The 21,938-nt window shown below is 38.9% G+C and overlaps 1 protein-coding gene across 1 annotated transcript; it reads right to left on the bottom strand.

Annotated features, from left to right (window-relative positions):
- Positions 1-21,854, bottom strand: rab27a (RAB27A, member RAS oncogene family). The gene is made up of 6 exons (XM_080885730.1): positions 21,501-21,854; positions 7,847-8,015; positions 5,310-5,395; positions 5,130-5,233; positions 4,470-4,593; positions 1-2,776 (listed from the first exon to the last, which is right to left on the bottom strand). Exons 2-6 carry the CDS (start codon positions 7,997-7,999, stop codon positions 2,581-2,583), a joined length of 663 nt encoding a protein of 220 aa, XP_080741856.1. The 5' UTR covers positions 8,000-8,015; positions 21,501-21,854; the 3' UTR covers positions 1-2,580.
- Between the last annotated feature and the right edge of the window lie 84 nt (positions 21,855-21,938).

Raw genomic sequence — 21,938 nt, 5'->3', positions numbered from 1 at the left:
TACATAAATACAAATGTTTATTTCTGGATATAATTTACACATTTTGCATATGAAAGTATGGCACAACTGACAATGACACATTTCAGTTTTGCCTTTCTTATGTGATCAAATCTCATTTTCGGTGACAAATAATGTGACTCAACTAAAACATCACTCTCAAACTTTCATAAATAAAATGTAACTTCAGTGTTTAATGTAAATATCAGAGGTACAAAATTGATCTGAAAGATTAAATGAATACCTTGATTGTAAACTAAAGTGCAAGCCCCATTTTTTTGCCCTAAATATAATACAGCATCCGAGCGCATCAGTTTTAAACACATTCAGCAACAGTGTGCAACCAAGAAAGAGCTGAGAATTAAGCAACAGCGACAGGTGCTTTTGTTTTTATATCCACAGGTGCTGATAAATAAACAGTATCCACACACAGTCAAAGGACAAGCCAGAGGGGATTCCTACAAATTAAGCTCAACATAGCCAGGCTTTTCTGGCGTTAACTAGCTTAACAAAACCTGAACCTGCAGTATCAGCTTTCTTTGTTAACTTTCTGCTTCAGGCTTTGCGTACACTCACATAAAAAGATGCTTTTGATGTATGATTTCCCTCTAATTCTGCATAGAAATGAGTCTCCGGTGTATCACCAACTTTAGACAAAGACTAAGTGATAGAGATCTAAACAGCAAAATGGAAGACCAAGTGTAATCCTGCAGGAAATCGTTAATCTCCAATTATCACAATCACATTCAGCAGTAAAATAAAGTTTGAGTTAGTATATTTAAATTCCCTTCACTTCAGTCTACCACCGGATCAATGTGAACACTATTTTGTAACATGGTGAATAAAGCCTAAAAATGTAACTGATCGGTTTTCTAACCTGTTATCTAGTAGCTGCAAACCCAGCAGTGTGAAACAGACTAGCAGCAGATTTGGATCAAGCAGCCAACGTGAAATTTCTGCATAGCCGCCTGAATTTCAGCAACAGTGTGAGGCACAGTTAGCACTGCTGTAACCTTACAGCTGGGCTTCGCGTTAGTGAGGTAAGGCTCTGCAGCTTTCATGTGTGAAATGTGTTCCTTTAGCACTTGGAGCATACTGTAAATACGAGCAGAAACTTTTGTTTTACCACAGTAATCTAGTCAGGTCGCATTAAAAGCTCTGACCTCTGATTTCGAGGTCAAGTTCACTGAGATTTGAACTCATCTGACATTTTCAGTAGTAGCAGTAGAAACAGTTTGAAAATCCTAGGTAACATCCTTCTTGAGTTATCGTAGTTATTCTATAATTTACATTCGGTTTAATCTGCCGATAAACTAAAGTGATGGGAAATCATCGGAATTGAACACACCGAGTAGCGTTTGAATGTTTAAAAGCTTCAGACATTAAACAAGTTGTCAAAAACGCTGTTTTATGCGAGCGTGCTCAGAGTCTGAAGCAGAAAGCCTGATTTTCCCACCACACCACTGGGTTTTTAAGTTTTATTCAGCCAGGCAACGCCAGGGAAGCCTGGATATGCTGAACCTGCTTCGTAATACGCCCCTCTGGAGTAATAAATATTTATTTGTCAAGGTCTTCGGGACTTTACGAATACTACAAATGATGATAAATCTGAAAATCTGGGTGAAATTCAGGAAATTAGTCAAAGCCTCTCTTCAGACACAAGTGTTATTATTGGGATAACAACAGGCTTCTGCATTTATTTAATCAGAAGCCATTTTGATCATTTTTAGTCTCCAAAATATTCCTCAAAAGTAATCTGAAAGTCCACACACTGATATTTTAGCTTAAAATATAAAACTGAGTATTATGTTTAGCCCAAAAAAGTCCAAATATGCACAAAAGTTTGTTTTTAAACATTTTCTGCAACCGTCTGTTTTCAGCCGCAGGATAGATAACCCGAATCATCCCCGTTCCTGAGTTATTGTCCTGTTTTAAATCACTTTATTTAATTCATTCTAACTACTGAATGTACTTTTTTTTTTAGTAATTATTGGACTTAACTGTACATAATAAAGTTTAGATGATTTAGTGAAACAGAGTTTTGTAATTTTGCAGGCAAACAAGCACAAAGATTTAGGAAGGAAATTAAAGAGTGTTACTTGTCCATCTAGCTAACACCGGATGGTCACTGTGAGCTACATTTCCTCTTGCTGTGGCACCGGTGAGATTACAGCTTAACATTCAGAAGAGCATCAGTAGAACATAACCTAAAGATCCATAAATAGCTAATTTATCTCTAAAGCAAGTATATTCATAAAACCTGTGGCATTGCAGTTCACCTTTGAATATATGATCTGGAAATTTAAGCTATTCATCATAAGAAATAAATATCCCAAAATCACAACCAGCATGAATTAATCATTCAAAAGACTCATTAAATCAATTCAAGTTAAATGCCCAAATCCAAAAGGCATTTAACTCAGCACTGACAAACTGGATGGAAATGTGTAACACACTGGTTGAATGGCACAAATGATCATCACAGAGCATACAATAATAATGATAATAATAATAATAATATACAGACTCCCACCTCTTCATCATTTCCCACCCACACTATGAACACAGATGTTTAAAATAAACCTAACATGCACATCTGCTTCTGTCGGAGCCCTCTGAGAGGTCTGGGGTGAAGGGTCCGTTAGCTCGGACAGTCCCGTCGGGGATCCAGGACTTGTCCACACATCGTTCCATCCTCTTCATGATGAGATCCAGCAGGACTTCCACGGCCTGGCTCACGTTATCCCCGTTTGCAGCACTCGTCTCAAAATACGGGATTCTGCACGGAAACATTTTTCAGTTACAAAACAGGGATCAAAGACAGCAGCTATAGTGTAGCTCAAACCTTTGTTGACGTAGGAGTGCAATTAAAAAGTTGTGACTCTGCTCATAAGAAGCAATAATAATAATAATAATAATAATAATAAAAATCGGTCATTGAAACACTGGTCCAGAGTCATTCATCGAAACGACCTGAACGTCGCCCCGCTCACAGAAGGGCACACCGAAACAATTTTACCCTCCCCACCTGCCCCATTCGCCAGATCCGACTCCACCCCAAAATGAAATTCAAGCTGAAGGATCGCCGTTTTGACGCAGTGAAGGCGTTCAGGACAAGACTTTCATGGAGCTGAAGTTGAGAACATGAGTATTGATTTTGTTAGTTTTTATGTGCAGAGCTGTGGAACTAAGCATGTTGATTAAGTTTGTGAAATGGAGCTAAGTGTTTTCCTGAAACAGCCTGACGCTGTTATTTCTAAACTAATTAGCAGCAAAAAAAGGTCATTTACTGACTTACTGGAGACGTTTTCATCTTTGGATTACCCATCTGCTGCTGTGTACTTATTAAAATACACAGATATAATAATACGACAGTACACGGACTGCTACAGTATTGTTTGATCAGTCGGTTAACTGATATACTTAACCACACTGAGATAAGGGTGTTAGATATTGTTTATATAAATTGAATTGATATACCTTTTATTAGTCCCACAAGGGGAAATTTCATAAGGCTGTCGACCTATTGCACGCAATGGCGGCACCATCTTACCCTCCGACCATACATACATTACACAAAACATCACATGGAGAAGACAGGTCAGAGAGGTATAACAATGGAGAAATGCACCACATGAGGAAAGATGAGGAGAAATAATAACTCCCCCCAGACTGAGCTCCAACAGGGAGATCAGTTAGAGAACAGAAAAAACACCTCTGCACATAGCACATGAAAAAAAACTCTTAATACACCAAAGAAACACATGACAAGCAACAGGGGTGGGTAAAGGGTGCAGCATCGGAAGGGAATAAGCGTCGAAGGCGTTTGGAAAGGGAGGGGGGGATGAGTGTGTGCATATCAGTGTATATGTATGTGTGCGCGTGTCCAGAGTTCAGCTGAGACAGTGTCCTTCGCCGTGCTAGGCTAAGTAAACAGAAATGAACAGATAAATATGGCACAGACTATATTAAAAGTAAATAAATTCATTTAAAATAAATACGAAAAAAAAAAAGAAAAAAAAAGGGAGAAATGTCTGTGGGACATCTGCAAAGCTGAGGTCGTCCTCGACTGTATAAATGTCATTTTGTTAGGTGGTTGCCAGGTAGACATGATGCCGTTTATAGATATAAATGAGAAGTTATTGCCAAGGCCATTGGCTGATTGTCATACAGTGCTTTTCTACTCTACTTGAGGACTCAAAGCATGTCACATATACATTCAGAGCAGATGGGCAGAGATGCCATATACTTGAATGCATCGTTTATATTTTTAGTAAAGGTGTGTCTGATGGGTCCCAAGCAGGATATTTTACACGTGTGCACAAATATTTGTTTTTCAAGGAGGACTAATTTAGTTCAACATTGTCCTGCATGAACTTTGGCAAACAAAGCGGCCACTGCCTCCTTGGCAAATGTTTGAGGGAGAGGTTCATGTACAGATGGATCACAGGCGGGCAGGCAGACAGACGTACCCGTACTTCTCGGCGAGTTCACGAGCCTGGTTTTCACTGATCATTCTCTGGTCCGACAGGTCACATTTGTTCCCACACAGAACGATGTCCGGATTTTCACAGTATGCATGGATCTGTAACTGACCTGAAACGATCAGAGGTTGTTGTTTTTTTTAAATGCATAAAGTTGTGTTTCCATGGAAATATCTTAAATAGTGGCAAACACATCAAGGTTTCATTCACGTACTAGTTGATACAGCTGGGGTTAGAGTAGGGAAAGAGTAATAAGAGGGAGATTAAAAGTTTAATTACACTTTGGGTCTAAAACCAAACTCCACGAGTCGGACATAATAAGCCTTTGTGCACAGTCAACAAGAAACAGATTATTTCTCTGCTAAGGCAGAGCCGACGTGGATGTTTGTTTGTCTGTCTGTCAGCAAGATTACTGAAAAGCTACAGAGCTGAATTTCATAAAACCTGGTGGAGAGATGAAGGCCAGGCAAGAAATAAAATCTGGATTACTTTCTTTACAAATCAGTAGAAGGGCATCTACAGGTGCCCTTGTAAATATCCAGTGACTGGTGCACTTTTTATTAATTACACCAGCGGTGAACTGATTGTTAATTCTTCCATTTTCATGACTAAAAATGTGCTTTCAGCTCAACACATTAGGACACATACTCATCCAGTGTCTGACGTTGAGGAAACTTTGCTCGTTTGTGAGGTCGAAGAGGAGGAGGAAACCCATCGCATCTCTGAAGAAAGCAGTCGTCAAACTTCGAAACCTGAAATCAGAGGAAGAAAAAACACTTAATGGAGAAAAACAAAAGTTAGAGATCAAGAAGTTAGAACAGAGTTTACCTCTCCTGTCCTGCAGTGTCCCACAGCTGCATGTGGATCTTCTGTCCTTTGCTTGATGTGCCATCTGGACCAGGTGATTTGTACAGCTTAGAAACAGAAAAATATACATATACTTAATTTAACAGATATTAAACTGGGATGTTGAGGATATAGCCACCCCATTAACCATGTAGGAACAAGAGGGGGGAGAGAAAAAGAAACAAAACAAAGACGATGATAGAAAAGGTCTGAAAACCAAGCTAGTTGTCAGCCAGTTTGAGGAGTTTAGAGGTGTTTCTGTTTGCTAATGAATCTTATGATAATCCTGATATTTATGACTGTGCAGGGAGTTTTGTACTATTCAAAAGTAAAGTTTAAATTAAGTTATGAACAGGGGATCCGTGTAAATGTAATTATCAGATACCAAATCAGAGCTGTCAAACTAAAAATGGGAGAGAGGAATGAATCATTGAATCATGCCTATGAGTGTTGACAGAGCGTTTAAATGTTAAATGAGAAAATGTGAGAATAATTAGAGTACTGCCAGTTTGTGCTTTTTATGACTGCATTTTTTTTTTAAACAAAAATTCTGACATTTCCATCATAAATCAGTGCAGTGAAACTAAAGGGAAAATTATGTTAATGACATTTAAAATTTCCTGGAGAAGCAGGAACCATGAACCAGGAGCAGAAGGCTCCTCCTGGGCTAATCACCTATGGCCAACGTTGAGATGATGGATAGTTGACACAATTATTTACAGAGTTTGTCAAAAACTGTAGATTCATCAAACTTTAATAATTAGAAGGTCAGAGACAACTGCCCATAAAACAGCAAATGTGACCTTGATAATGAGTTTATATTGTGTGAGCTCTCATTGTGTGCAAGTTTGATTAAATAATGACCCACACTGTAGGAGGAGTAATGACTCATGTGAGCACAGATGGACGACGGACAGTTCCCCGTGGCAGGAGCTCATCAGTCCTGCAGCCGGATGAGCTGAAATGTGACTTAACGCTTGAAGTGGGAACTCGTCTCTCTCTATGATTCCACTCCTTGTGTCTCCGCACACCAGAGATACAAGCAGAGGAGTAGGCAAGTAGAGACACCGGGAGGAAGAAGTTGAGGCAGCAAACATTTAAGAAAATGTTTTCCTGATTTTTGAGCCTCATTTTGAAGTTGCATGAATAGTTTGTTATAGTCAAATTACAGCACAACTTGATACCAGTGTCAGTTTATTTAATATATATATTTTCAATAAAATCTACATCACTCTCAAGATGTTATTGTTCTTTTAAAATTCTCACAAATGGTGAGGTGCAAAAACTCTGAACACCTTAAACAGCTGAAACAACTTATGAATATAATAAGGACAAGTTGTTCCAAAAGTCCTCCTTCCTCTGTGGTTTCTATATTCCAGCTGTGTCTCACACCTCTGATGTAAACTTTTGCCTGTGTATCCTCCATCACGGCTTCTCCTCCTCCTCCATTCTTAAACACAGTGTACTGAGCAAAACTGCAGCTTGGTGTCTGATGGAGAAGTGCAGTTACCCCATGTATTAATTTAAAAAAAAAAAAAAAAAAAAAAAAAAAAAAAAAAAAAAACAGCTGGGGAAAAAAATTTTTTTTTTCTGTTCATCTCCCCAAAACAAAAAAACAAAATATTCCCCAGCTGTGCACTCATTTATATTTAAAAGTAAAGTTTTTATGTTTAACGAAAAAAAAAAGAAAAAAAGAGGTACATTCAAATCCTTCAGACCAAGCATTGAAAAGAAAGATAATGACCGATACATATAACAGGAGCAGGTTTTCTTCTCAGAGCTGAAGGTCAGCAGCATTAAAGTAAATATGAGATGTGCTCAGCTGTTTGCCAATGGTATGAAGTGTTTATTCTTAAGGAGGGTGCTGCCTGCTTCTCAGCAGTATTAGTCATTACTTTCTGTTGCAACATTCACCGGTAGGCTTTTGTAACGTGGAGTGAATGATCTGGGAATCTGTTTAAGCTCCTGATCAGGCTTCCTGTACAGCGTGAGAGTGGAGTAATATGTTCATTAAGATTTCAAAAACACTGACAACATTAAAACAGAAAGTCAGAAACAAAAAAGAAAATAAAAAGGAAGCCATTTGTCTTAATGCTGTACATGGTTATCCATATGCAAACAGCTCTTATTTATTTAAAAAAACAAAAACAAATGCAAACTGAGTCCATTCAAAACATAACAAACCAAACACTTGATGGTTTACATTTACAATTATTCATAATTACTTTCTGTTATATTTAAATCTTTTATGAAGTTAAGAAAGTGTGTTCAAAACGTCAAAATAGTTTTGCTTTGGTTTTCAGTAGATTGCAATTTAAATTTATTTGTTTTATCCAGTGACTAACATCTGGTCTTTCAAGGTTTTTGGTGTTTTAAACATTGTTTGTCGATTTGTAATCAAGTGGAAACAGCTTTGGGTCTGCTGGACTTTCTTTAAGGTCACTTCCCTCACACCTGATGTCCTCCTAAACTGCTTTGATGCCAAAGAAGAAGAGCTGAATGAAAGAGCACCGACTCACCACTCGTTTTTCTCTGAAGTCTATTCCGACTGTAGTGATGAACTTTGAGTTAAACTTGCTATCTGTGTACTGGTACAGGAAGCTTGTTTTCCCCACGCCAGAGTCACCAAGGGCTAAAAATTTGATGAGGTAATCATATTCCCCATCAGACATAGTGAGGCCTTAATTTCTGAAACACATGAACAAAACAACTCAGTCAGCCAACAATCTTATAAATAAATATAAATGGAAAAGTGAAGCCATAGTCATATCTCTATTCTTCAGAAATTAAGCAGAGAGTGGAGTGAAAAAGTACAAAACTAGAACTAAACATAACTCTTGTAAAGTTTTAGTACATGTCTTATCCAAAAACCTCAAACACAGAAACTCTACAATATATGACACGTTTAATATTCAAAAGGTACACTCATCATGAAAAGAGCAAAAGTACCAATGAACTACTGTGTCTGTGTAAAGGTTATTATTATTATTCAGTACATGCTGTAGGTTAAACGCAAACATGCACACACCAGGAAAACAAGATGTGTTTATGTACTATAGAAAACAGTTCACTGCTAAAGTATTAATTAGTCCTGTGGTTGTTCATATTTGCTAAAACTATAGTTGCCACATAGACATTTATGTCTTCATCAGTAAGAACCAGAAGTCTAGAAGTGGAGTGCCAAAGACAGGCGCTCTGTTACGCAAATCCAGTGGTTGCTAAATGTTGTGCCGTATGGCAGGGCCTAGTGTGCAGTGGATTTTTTTTTTTTTTTTTGGGGGGGGGGGGGGACCGACCATATTATCAATGAAATGCACAACTGTAAAAAAATAAAATTAATTTTTTTTTTTTTTTAAATGAATTAAAAAAAAAAAAGTTGCATATATACCGTCTGTATGAATTACTTGGTGCTGGTTAAAGCAGACTTCTGTCAGATGTTACTGAATGATGGGAATTACAAGAGCAGGATTTAGCAGTGTGCTGACAGACAATCCCAGAGACAGCTCGTTTGGACCAGTATTTGACCAACTCTCTGTGTACAGCCTTTCAAGTTTCTAAAGATGTAAAGATCTGCATATGTTAGATCAGGGGTGGGGAACTCCAGTGGGTCTACACACCTGAATCAAATGATTAGTTCATTACCAGGCCTCTGGAGAACTACAAGAGATGTTGAGGCAGTAATTTAGCCATTTGAATCAGCTGTGTTGAATCAAGGACACATCTAAAACCTGCAGGATCACCAGCCATTAAGGTCTGGAGTTCCCCAACCCTGTCTTAGATAAATATTAGAGCTCTGGCTCCACTACAGTGTGAAGATAATGTAAGTTACCGTTCTCCAGTCCAAGCAGCAGATTTTAAAGTATTTAATTACAATTGCATTTAGGGCTGGGCCATATTATACCGTTCACGGTAATACCGGTATAATGTTAGGCAACGATAGGAAAATGAAATATCGCGATAGAATGGGAGTAAAACGCGCATGCGCAGTGCCTTTGTTTTCATACGCACATGGCCGATTGTTGAGTGAAACAGATGAACCAGAATTGGTTTGTAAAAATGGTGCAACTTCAGTGATGTGGAACTGGTTTGGTGTTTGTCCGTCAGATACACAACAAAGCACATTTTTTTGCAGAACATGCAAGCGGCCGTTGTTATTGTCGTATTTGTCGGACTAAGATGCTCTTAAATCTGGGAGTAATCTGGGTCCTAAACTCCGTATGCTTCAGGTCAAACAACACTGCAGCATCACTTAGAGTTAAAAACTGTCTAAATTCTTTCATCTTTAATAAAACGATCAGCATTGCTGCTTTACCAGGTGTAACTATAAAGTTTAACTTCAAGGCATCCATGAAAACAAAAGTTATTACATTTAACGGAGTTAGAAGTTAGCAGGAAGCTAGCGGAAGTTAGCTCGCTAGTTTCGCTAGTTACCTAAGCATGATATTGCATGTTCTGACTGAGAGATTTCTGAAAAAAATCAAACGTACAGCTCTGCTATCACTTCCAACATAAATGAAGACAGGAAACTAAACAGCAGTGACGTTTGTAGGGTTACTGAAGTTGGGCTAGCTGGTATATAATGATGTGCTACGTGATCGCTAGCGACACAGCTATGTTAGCATAACATAAACAGTGAAGCTGGAGGACGAACACTAACACTTTTCCACTTATAAAAGTTAACGTGAAGGTTCTTCATGGTTAGAGACAAATGCAATCGCATGGCAGGATGCTGTAAACGGACCAAACTTCAGTCAGGAGAACAACTGAGATAATCCATCCACAATACGAGGTTAGTCATTAATATACTGCAACAACATGGGAATAGAGCAGCTGCAGAGAATTCAACATTAATGAATCAATGGTACAGAAGTGGAGGAAACAAGAAGAATGAGTTTAATAAAGTTTGATTTATCTGACTGCTTTGTTTCGCTTAATGTGCCTTATAATCCCGTGCACCTTATGGTCCGAAAAATGCGTACTGCACACTGCAGTTTAATGTTGCAAAGCACCTCTTTTTAACCATATAACCATATTATACGTGGTTATGCTCAGGATATGTCAGCCCATTTCTACTGGAAATGCCTTTTGGTTAAACTTTCAGCAAGGAATTTGCATTTGCACTGTTACATTTTTATAAAGCTTTAATGTACATAAAAACCAGCTTCTTGTTTAAGTGAAAATAAATGGAAGGTTGTCTTTTTGCGCTAGTAATGTTGTGGAGTTGTATTTTGTCTCGCATCAATTATATCGTCGGTTATATCGTTATCGCAAATTTTCAAATATATATCGTGATAAATATTTTTGGCCATATCGCCCTGCTCTAATTGCATTTATTTTCTGATGCTTTCACATGAACTCCGTCTTCCCTCAAATAACAACACTGACAAGTCCTCTTCACACATGAAGAGGACTTATCTGCGGTCTAAAACTTTTCAGATCCGGGACAGTGCTCAGACATTAGCTAGTCTTCAACCTGCCAGCTCCAGATCATCTGAAGTAAAAAACAGAAAAATATAAAAAACTTTTTTTTTTAAAGCAATTGGTAAAACTCGTGATTTTAAAAAAATCTTGTGTGGAACTGTTTACTAGGCCAACACATGCGAAACCAAACATCTTGGAAAGCATGACAACTCCAAACAGAAGGGTTCAGACTTTCTGCTAGACTTCAAACCCGGGACCCTCTTGCTGTAAAATAAGATGCTAACCACGGATCTACTGCGCTAAACATGACCGTGTAACCACAGACACCAACCGCAGCATTCAACCTCACCACAACATTACACTCAGAGCACTGTAAAAGGCACATTAAACCTTTAACCACGTCACAAAAGATCAGTCTTAGAGCTATTTTTCTCTGCAGTGTAATTGTTTGTTAGTCTGTAAAAGGGCAAAATGCAATCAGTCTTCAAAATTTTGTTTTATGTAGGAACATCTTTTTGAACTCCAAAAAGGACCAATGAAATTTCTTTTACTGTTAAGTACCCCTTTAGATACTAGAGCAGGGGTGGGGAACTCCAGGCCTCAAGGGTCGGTGTCCTGCAGGTTTTAGATATCACCCTGGGTCAGCACACCTGAATCAAATGATTAGTTCATTACCAGGCCTCTGGGAAAACATCAACACATGTTGAGAAGGTAATTTAACTATTTAGATCAGCTGTGTTGAATCAAGGACACATTTAAAACCTGCAGGAAATATTCAGACTTTATCATATAGTCTGACTAAATAGACTCATGTTCTATTAAACTACAGTGAAAATTGGCAAGATACATGCATTCCTTCTTTTAGAGTTTTAAGTGCCTTCCAGGCTTAGATTTGTACAGTGAATGGCAATGTGGGGCTAATCTGTGTGTGACGGAAGAGTGGTTTCATCTTGCTGACACGGTGACAGGAAGCATTTTAAATTCCTCTCCGACTAAAGACACGCACTCTGACACAGACAATGCTTTATGTTCCTACAGCTTTAACGTAGTTACAAATTCTCTGAGCAAATTATATTATTTTCTACATACTTGAATTTGTTTTTACCTTAGCATAAGGACACTAGACTCCTAACTCAATAAGACACGGACTGTGTTGTAGCTGCTGGATGTAACATTTTCATTTGTAATGGTCGAATAGGTCCAATCAAAACAGTTAAAAGATGGCGGAGATGTATCATATGACCACTGCATAGAAAAGCATTCAGACAAGTCTTACATTCTTTCACTCTATCGCTCATTGAACTCTCCATCTGGGACTATAATAAGCAGCTTAAGACTAAGTGCAAAATCAGGATCCACGATAAACACCCTGAGATGGAAATGCCTGCTTTAAGCACGGATGTGGCCATAAACAGTGAGCAAAGAGCACCAAGTCAGACGACAGTGACGTCTCTCACACACACACACACACACACACACAAAATCAATCTCATAAACATGCAATAACCTAGAAGTCTGAAATTAAAATAACTGACATGTAAAGTTATAGTCTGTTAGATTAGCCCTATTATACCCATTTCCATCTGCATATTTTTGGGAATAGTGTTGCAAAGTTCAAAATAAGCTCATCTTATACTGGGCCTTGGAGCAGCCCCTCACTTGCACCTCTCATTTTAAAACCACCCTCTCTTTAAGCCATACTTTATTCGGATTGGGTGCTCCTCCTAAAGCAATGATTAGAAAAGTAGGTAAAAGGGGCTTCTGTGAGATTGAGGGGCTATGTCTAATATGGCAAAGAAATCATGCAGATCAGAGCACAGTGCTCAACACTAGGCCATCAGTATATTTTTACTGGTCCACAAAAAAAAAAAAAAAAAAAAAAAAAAAAAAAAAAAAAAAAAAAAGCACAAAAGGTCAGGGTATGCATATTTAATATAGGAATCCACCATATAAAGATCAGCGTAACGGCCATCTTGAAACTCCTGCTCTTAAAGCAGCGTGTTCATGTTTGTGTTTTACAGATTTAGATTCTTCACCACAGAGATCAACAAGATCTATCAGACAAGTTCATACTGAGAACCATGTATTAGCTCAAACAATATGACCAGTGTTGGGACTAACGCGTTATTAAGTAACGCGTTACAGTAACTACGTTATTATTAAGCGCTATATAAATACAGGCCATTTACCATTTACCATTGTGGTAACGAGCACGGTAACTAGTTATTATGCCAAAATCAGGAACGCGTTAATCGTTACTGGGATTTAGATAGGCTCGTTATTCGTTACTTCGTGTGGTGGCTATCGCGGAGCTTCCACAGATTCAGTAACATTAGCAAGTGGTGGAGGCCAGCAGGTGGTTGAGGGAAAGGGGAGGCAAGAGGAGAGACCCGAGGTGGCCGCCGGTCCGAGTGTCAGGTGAACTGAACTTCAGGTAAGAAGTTATGACCTGCAGTCTATCTGGGTCAGATATAAACCAAGTTTAGGTGGAGTTTATTTTTGTTGTGCTGACTTTTTCATACTGCGTACTAGCTATCATGACGGAGTTTCTATACAGCTGGGCGAGTGCTATGTTACTGATGTTGAACTTTAATAATTAACCTTATGAACAAAATAGAGTTGCCAACCGTCCCCTAAAAAACAGAATTGTCTCGTATTCAGAAAAAATATCACACGTTTTGTATTGAGGTGAAAAGGAACACCGTTTGTCCCGGACTTCAGCTACAATGAAAAAGACACAAAGCTGGAGTTATTCTGTGTCTTTGCTGCACAGCTGCCTCTTCTTCTTTCATTCTCGCCCCCTCCCTCTCCTGTTTCTACTTCAATCATGAAACTGATCAATGATCAGCTGATCGGCTTTTCTCTCTTGTTTTTTTATCGCCGACTTCGCGCCACAAAGAAGAAACCAGCAGATGTCGTGTTAAACAACAGCAGCACGTTTAAGCTTGATCAGCTGTTGTTAGAATTTATTTAATATTACTTTCTAGTATCAGCTGATGTTTGCTGGAGCCACAGCTGTAAAAGCTGCTGGTCATGATATCCGTTTGGATATGTGGTGAGAGGGAAACATGAAGATGAAACCAGGAGATGTCCTTACTGAATCATCAGAGCTGAACAGGTGATGGAGAAACAGGTTTAACTTTTAGTTAACATGAATGAGTTGAAGGGAAGTTATGAACTGTTTCTGAGAGACAAATAACACCAGGATCCTTTTCTAAGTAGCTGACAGCTGCTGGTAACTGTGCAGGGGCGGGTCTAGCAAAGTGTTGCCAGGGGCCAGGTAGGGCATTAACAGGGAGAGGGGGGCACAAAGAAATACTTTTCTTTCTTATTCTCATTTACAATGTCTAGCTTTTAAAAAAAATAATTATCTGAGTCTTACAACAAACGATTGATAGATTGATGCATATATACCATCAAGACAGTGTACATCACTGTCACAACAGTGTTTGTTTTCAATCAAAGGCTTTATGATTTTTCCTATAATGGTGGGCCGGTCTCTAGTCAAAACGCCCAGGCCGATTTTTTGTCCCAGTCCAGCCCTGTATGCAGCTTATCTGCAGTCTGGTTTTACCTACATATTCCTATTCAGAGGGCAGAATTTCTGAGTACAATCAAAAGCACCACGACTGCAGTTTTTGTGTTGGATGTAAAAAGCGCACATGACGCTGTGATGTAGGCTAGAATCATGGCGGCGGTCAACGACGGTCCAGGCGTGGGATTTCTCTCGTGGAAATATGCACATTATCTTTTCCTTTCTATTGGTAGGTGGCACAGTGCACTTGTGGCAAGTAAGCAAGCTAGAAGACTGGCACTCTTGCTGGGTATCCAGTTACAGAAGCAACACATTAACAAGAGAATTCTGAGTAAAACCAAAGTTACTTTCCCTAGTAACTAGTTACTTTGAAAGTAACGAGTAACTTGAAGTAACTTAGTTATATTACTAGTTACTTCTATCAAAAGTAACTAAGTTACTAATTTAAAGTAACTTACCCAACACTAAATATGACAGCTTAGATTAATTTCAAATAAAACATAAGAAAACAGACATAACCTTTTGTAGTCTAAATTCGACCTACATGGATGTGATGGTTGAAAATTTGTCTGGAGAAATCCAGGGAAAGAACTCCAACAAGATTATAGGACTACACTAAGCCTACAGAGAAACATGGAGGAGGGGCTGTTTTTGCCCTTTAGAAAACTTTCAGGCCAGAGCCCTAAACCCTGTAGTTGGCCTATGAGATGCCAAGAAAAAAAAAAGAAGTTAATGACTGGTGTGAAGGTACCAAAAGTTTAGCACGTTGAAACATGCAGAAAAGTCTCTGCGTGAGTCCAAGCACAGGCAGTTCTGTAAGAAACAGGAGGGCAAACTGCACACTTTAAATGCTACTGTGAGGTTTCATGAATTCCTTGTTGGGGGTTAACTGCCACTCCATTTCCACATAAACATTTAAACCATATAACCGATTAAAACACCACAACATCACATCAAAGCAAAAACTAGTGTAATCCTTTAACTTTTTTCAGGTCAGAAACAGGTTTGTAAAAAAAAAAAAAAAAAAAAAAGTCCAGATAGGGCCCACAAAAAAAAAAAAAAAAAAAAAAAAAAAAAAACACAACGAGAAGAAATAGAGCATCTTGTACAGGATGGATGGAGTTCACTCTGTGAAAAACTGTAAGAAGTAGTTTAGAAATGTTATAGCGTAATACTGGAAAAAAAATTGTGGTATTTCCACACCTTGTTTAAAATACTGAGAAATCTCCTCAGAAGCGCTTCTGAAAGCTACCATCAGCGAGCATGGCTCCTCGCTGTAGCCACCGATGCAAAGACAAAACAAATGCAAACAACACACCAACTTCTCTGGGCTCAGGCTAATTTAAAATGGACTGAATGGAAAACTGTCCCGTAGCCTGACCAATTAAATCCTTTTCCAGGATCTGTGATGTTATGGAAGGCATTAGAGCACACACATTGGGCAACTCGCCCACCTGTGAAGGCACCATTAATGCCAAACAATATACTTACAGTGACTTTGGAACAGTATGTGTACAGATGCAATCTTTTCCAGCAAAAGGCAGCAGGCCACATATTTCAACAGCACCATTCTGTGGTAAGAGTTCAGGTACTAAACTGCCCTGCCAGCAGTCCATACTGGCCACCCAATAGTGCATTACATAACAATAAACAAATGACAAAGAGGGCTACAAACTGTTAAGCAACTGCTGAATTAAGCAACAATGTAAAACTGTTTCACTCAGCTTCCATATACTTAGTGTTGTTAAAGAGGTGATGCAACACAGTGGGAAAAGTGTTGTTTCTGAAACGTGTTAGCACGCAACTGAAATTCTGCATAATTTTTCTTCTTTGTAGTATTTTTACTTGGATATAAAGTGTAAATATGAATTATTGCACACTGCTTGTTATTTATCTTTTAATCAGTGTCCCAAATATTTGGAAATGATGTGAATTTTGAAGTGTGGCTGAACTGCTCACATGCATGTAGATCAACAACTAAAGTGACTACAAAACCATCTAAATAGTTTAATCAAGAAGTAAACACTAGAGCCTTTACCCCAAAAGCTGATTCTGGTTATCTGGGCGAGAAACCTTTTGTCACTCATCCAAGTGACCCCTTCAGTCTCAGCTGACTGCAGGTTTCTCCAATCTTACAAACAGTACATTTGCACAATGACTGAAACTAGCACCACTGACAAACATGGGCTGTGAGGTCAGTTTCTTGATCATTAATATGCAAATTGTCATGAACATTGATCAACAACTACTGATCAAAGACCATTGATCAGTAACCATGTGTACTATTCACAGAGTTGAGGAATGGCTGCAATCACAGCATTGGTGATGCAGATGATGAAAGATATACCCTTAGGCCCCTTCCTTGATTCAGAGATTATCTTTCTCTTTTCACGTAAATGGCCTTCTTGACATCCCCCTCAAACCTGTGTTCATTCCTGTCCAGGATGTTTACATCCTCATCATTGAAAGAGTGTCCACTGATCTGTCGGTGTAAATAGCCCATGGGGTCCTGGCCTGACAAGTTAGCTTTTCTGTGTTGTGCCATCCGCTTAGCCAGAGGTTGTTTGGTTTCCCGGATGTATAAATCAGAGGAATCCTCCAGGCACTTAACAGCGTACACTACATTACTCTGTTTGTGCCAGGGGACCGGATCCTTGGGGTGGAGCAATTTTTGGTGCCGCTTATTTCTGGGTTCGAAAGCCACAGAGATGTGGTGTTTAGAGAAAAATGTGTCTTAGCTGTTCCGATACTTCTGACACATGAGGGATCACTAAGGGTTTTCGCTTAGACAGTAGTTGTCCTTCTTCTCTCCAAGAGAGCCTTTACAGCCTTTAAAGTAGAATTTATTACAGCATTTCTTTTTTGTTTCATCCTCAGCAAAATGTTGGAAAAGTCATTATATAAGTTAACCTAATTACTACATTTGTTAAGATGTTCACTAATAAAAATCATGTTTATCTAAAGGAGTTTAAAGTCCTTGTATTGTGTCTCACTGGAAAAGAAACTGAAAAATGTGCTTCTTCATTTATGACAAGTCAAAAAGTACTCTGTAATAGAGAAAAAAAAAAACTTTCAGTTTTAAATCAATGGTTTTAATAAAAGCACTGGATTAACCTTCTAGGACTTGCAGCCAGTTTTACAAATAGACCAGTTACTGTTTTTAGTGCTCAGAAAATGGGCCAATATACTTCATCTACGAAGATACACTAAAGAATTTATTCATTATTAGCATTAGTATTCTTTTTTAATGAAGGTTTTTCCTGCTACCATATAGCAAACTGGCAACTATGTACCTAAAGATAACAGGACCACATGTTACTAAAGAGAAAAAGAAAAGAAAAAACCTACCCTGTTTATGTTGTTTGTTTTTTTCTTTTTAAATTGACGGAAAAGCTTGAGCCAATATACGAAATGTGCTTCGGCTAAAACAGGTCACAGTGACACAGTCGAGCAAAACCACAGTGAAGATTGTGTCAGCACATTTCTGCAGATTATTATCAGCTAATCAGAGACGTTCTTATTGCGTTTCATTTAAGTACAAAAAAATGGCACATCATCATACATCAAGAAAATGCATTACATGATATGCGTGGCACTGTTCTAAAATGTAAAGTTTGAGGTAAATTGCACAGTCATACAGCACTTCACAAACCTAGTATAGCTGTGAAAAGGATGCTCTGATAGCACAGTATGATCTCTTGTGTTAGGCAAGAAAACATTAGCTGTGAGCATCAAAAAGAAGAAGCAGCAGCAGTCATGTCCTTGTTACTGCCTTACAAAATGCAAATCTTTCATAATCAATAACACCAAGGGTCCTCCTCGTTCACTGGATGTACACCGCTCTAAAATAAACGTATTACATGCTGGCTTCATGTAGGAGATCTGAACTCTTTACTTGCAGTGTAAGAATCCAAGTGCTGCCGAGACTCAGAGGTCCACCAATAACCATTTTAATAACTTGTGTGTCTTTGGACTGTGGGAGGAAGCCATACTGTCTGGGGAAAACCAACACAGGTACGGGGTAAACGTGTAACCTCCCCACAGAAAGGCCTCAGACAGCCAGTAGAACCACTACCCTTCTTGCTGTGAGGTGACAGTACTAACCACTACGCAACCTAAAATAAGAGTAAAGACACATAGTGCAGACACGACATACAAGTTGTAATTCATGTTATACTTGTCTAATGGCTCCACCCTCAAACCCTCCCATTTAATCCCCGAGACTGGGATTGGCACTACAAGCTTGTGACTCCTGAGGCTGGAATTGTGCCTCAAACCAGGGAACTTGTAACTGTACTTGTCACATGTAACACAAGTGTGTTAACCACTACACTATGGAGCCGGTATGAAATGCCTCCATAGATGCGAACTAAGCCTGTTGCTGGATTTAAGTACATTTATCTCATTATTAGGGCAAAAGGTGACATGCAGGTTAGGATAATGGGTGGTGCTTAAATTGCCCCTTTATGTAGCAGTCTGGCGACCCATCCAGGGTTGGCTGGACGGGCCGATAGATGGATGGTGTCATTACTAACAACTTCATTTTATAAATGAAGGAGGATTACTATGACATTTGTTTTGTTGATGGTGTGCTTAATATTCAAAATTTGGAAGCTTAGAAAGGAGATTTAGAAAAAAAAAAAGCATATTTAATTATCTGAATAGTTTTTAAATAATTTTTGGTTGTCTAATTGTTACAGTTCTAGGAAACTTTAAATTGCACAGCAAACCAATGTTGAGATCCCATTCTATAACCTAAATTAAGTGTTAGGCTATATTTATTTTTGTATATTTTATGGTGCAGTGAACTAAAAAAAAAAAAAAGGATATTTAACCAATTTACCCCAATGGAAGCTAAAAAACAAACAAACAAAACATCACGCTTTTGCTTTAAAACAACTGCATCTGAACATCTTTATCTGTGGTACACCTGCATTCCTAATCTAACCTGATATTCCACCTTTCTATCAGCTAGGATGATCTGTCACCAGCTTCAAAATTACTCTCGTTTGTACATGTATTATATTGTCTGCATCGACAACACAGTCTAATAGAAAAATGTGAAACAGTCCCAAAGAAGTAGTTTGTTTGTCCTCATGAAGGTGAGATGTCACTTTTTCATCAGTCAGCTGGACTTTGAAACTAACATGTACGCATGAACTGAGAGATTTTTGAAACTAATTAAAACGTACAGCTCTTCTATCACTTCCAACATAAATGAAGACAGAAAACTAAACAGCAGTGGCGTTTGCAGGGTTACTGAAGTTGGACTACCTGGTATATAATGTTGTGCTATGTGATTGCTAGCGACACAGCTAACTTTTTTTCCACTCGATAAAAGTTAACGTGAGGGATTCTGGTGGTTAGGGACAAATGCAATCGCATAGCAGGATGCTATACACGGGGCAAACTTCAGTCAGGAGAACAACTGCGATTATTCATCCACAATACAAGGTTAGTTATTAATATACTGCAACAACATGGGAATAGGGCAGCTGCGAGAAAATTCAACAGTAATGAATCAATGTTACAGAAGTGGAGGAAGTGCAGTTTCTGGCTTTCCCCATATTTCAAAAGTGCTTCATCTCTTTGCTATGACTGTCGCCCGGCATAATTTGCAGATGATAATGGTTTTAGCCGCTGTGATGCTTTCGACCAAAACAGGAGCAGCTTGATGACATCATCAACATGCGCTATCACAGTAGAGCGGAATAGTCAAAATCTCTATCGTTGGCCAAATTTATATCGTTTCTATCGTATATTGTTTATGTTGCCCACCCCATGCCCAACTCAAAAGATTGACTGATAGATGACAAAAAAATTATGCCACTGAAAAAAAAAAAAAAAAAAAAAAAAAAAATCAATAAACAGGCTTCCATATAGTCAACATAAAAAAAAGCTATGCAGAGGTTGTTGTTATTACAGCATTACATGCAAGACTGGACAGAGGAAAAATCGTATTTGGGGACATGTTAAGAAGTGTGGGAAAAGTGTTACCAGGAAGACAAAAACAGATTAGAGGTTAAGACCATTTCACAAACTGCGATGAGACTTAGCACTGATGGTGGAAAGCTTTTTTTATAGGTTTTTAAAATTGTTAAGCGGCAGCTTTAACTAATCTATGTTGTTTCTTTAAAAAAGGTCCTTAAATGACAACATTGAAAACTTTTCTGATAGCTTTCTTATCACATTTGTTATCACACATGTCATACCTCTGCCATGTTGTTTGACCTTAATTTAGTCTTGTTTTTTCCACATCTTGTCCAGAGCTGTCTAGAAAGAAATCTTTTAAAAAAAGCTGTATAATATACCCTAAAAGATCTCAGGGCTGTACCTTGATATGCATGGGAATGGATTTAGAGGCCATTTCTGTCAGGCTGCCATCCATGCAAACAAAAAGCAGCTTTAATCATTTGTCAAAGCTAAAGTGGAAGACCCACCCTGGGCAGCTGTCCAAAACAGAAGGAGGCAGCTCCTTGGGAAAATCCGGATGTGCCAGTACCATAAACCTCAAGCATAATAGGCAAGAAAAAATTAAAAAAAAACAAAGAAAAGAAAAAGAGTGCTACACAAGTGATGTATTTGACTGGATATGGAGGTCCTGCATCAACGATCTAGTCATTAAAATACCTTGTGAGGACTTATCAGCAGCAGGCAGTCAGAGGCGCACAAAACCCATTGCCACGCTCCAATCGATTAACCGAAAACAGGCCGATAGAATCTAATAATCATCAGCTGGTCCTCGTGTGTGTCACTTCTGATCACGTGACTTGTTAGGCAAGAAATAATCACTTATTTAAATTTTTTTTTTTTAAAAAACAACAAAAAAAAAACAAAAACCTTAACATAGATCCTGTGAAGAAGGCAGAACTGCATGGCAGCTTCCTCTATCAAACAAACTGCTGCCACCAGTTTGGTCTAAGCATGGCAGAGAAGTGTGATAAGAGCTGGAGACAGCCAGAGTTTCACACGTTTCAACAGTCTGCTCAATTATCGAGCAAGTGTAGAGAAAGCTACGAGCTCTATCTGGCTATTTGAGGAGAGGATAAAGCAGGTGCTAAAACGTTTCCCCACGCCAGCGCTCCTTTACTTTAACCACACACAAACACAAGCAGTCCCAAAGCAACATATTCGAGCGAGGTAAAAGTTTTCTTGCTAACTGCTGACAGATGCTACAGGCTGGTTTCTTCGATTTATATTTCCTGGAGTATACTCACCCGCCGCGGGGCGTTGCTGCTGGGCGCTTTGTCGCGTCTTTAAAAATGTGGCTAAAAAAGTGGCCCCTGAAGACTTTAGGGAAAGTTAGGAAATGAAAGTTTTACTTTGTCCGTCGCCGCTGGCCTTTTAGTCGACATGAGAGCAGCCTCATCAGCAGTGAGCAGCCGTGGTAACTCGGTCGGTGTGGTCGTGCTGAGAAACAGCTCCTCCTCACGGCTAACGTCAGCTGAAGGAAACGGCAGTTACAACACACAGCCGGACCAGACCGCACTGCTTCAACTGACACACGATACCTCCTCAGGAAACGTCACATTTTCTAATAACTACATACGGCGGAGTGATAACCGCGCCAATGCAAACTGTAACTACGCCATGTGCTCGTTTTGAGGCACTTTTTAATTACGCGATATTCAGCGCAGGGGCGTTTCCAGGATTTT

The sequence above is a fragment of the Rhamphochromis sp. 'chilingali' genome, assembly GCF_963969265.1.
Source record: "Rhamphochromis sp. 'chilingali' genome assembly, chromosome: 6".
Classification (NCBI taxonomy): Eukaryota; Metazoa; Chordata; class Actinopteri; order Cichliformes; family Cichlidae; genus Rhamphochromis; species Rhamphochromis sp. 'chilingali'.
The sequence above is the reverse complement of the archived record's forward strand: the minus strand, read 5'-3'. Positions and strand labels throughout refer to the sequence as shown.

Coding starts and splice junctions, on each gene's coding strand:
- rab27a (XM_080885730.1), bottom strand. CDS start 7,999: ATGTCTGATGGGGAATATGATTACCTCATCAAATTTTTAGCCCTTGGT. Junction 5,234..5,309: donor GACACTGCAGGACAGGAGAG/GTAAACTCTGTT, acceptor CTCTGATTTCAG/GTTTCGAAGTTTGACGACTG. Junction 4,594..5,129: donor CAACGTCAGACACTGGATGA/GTATGTGTCCTA, acceptor TGATCGTTTCAG/GTCAGTTACAGATCCATGCA.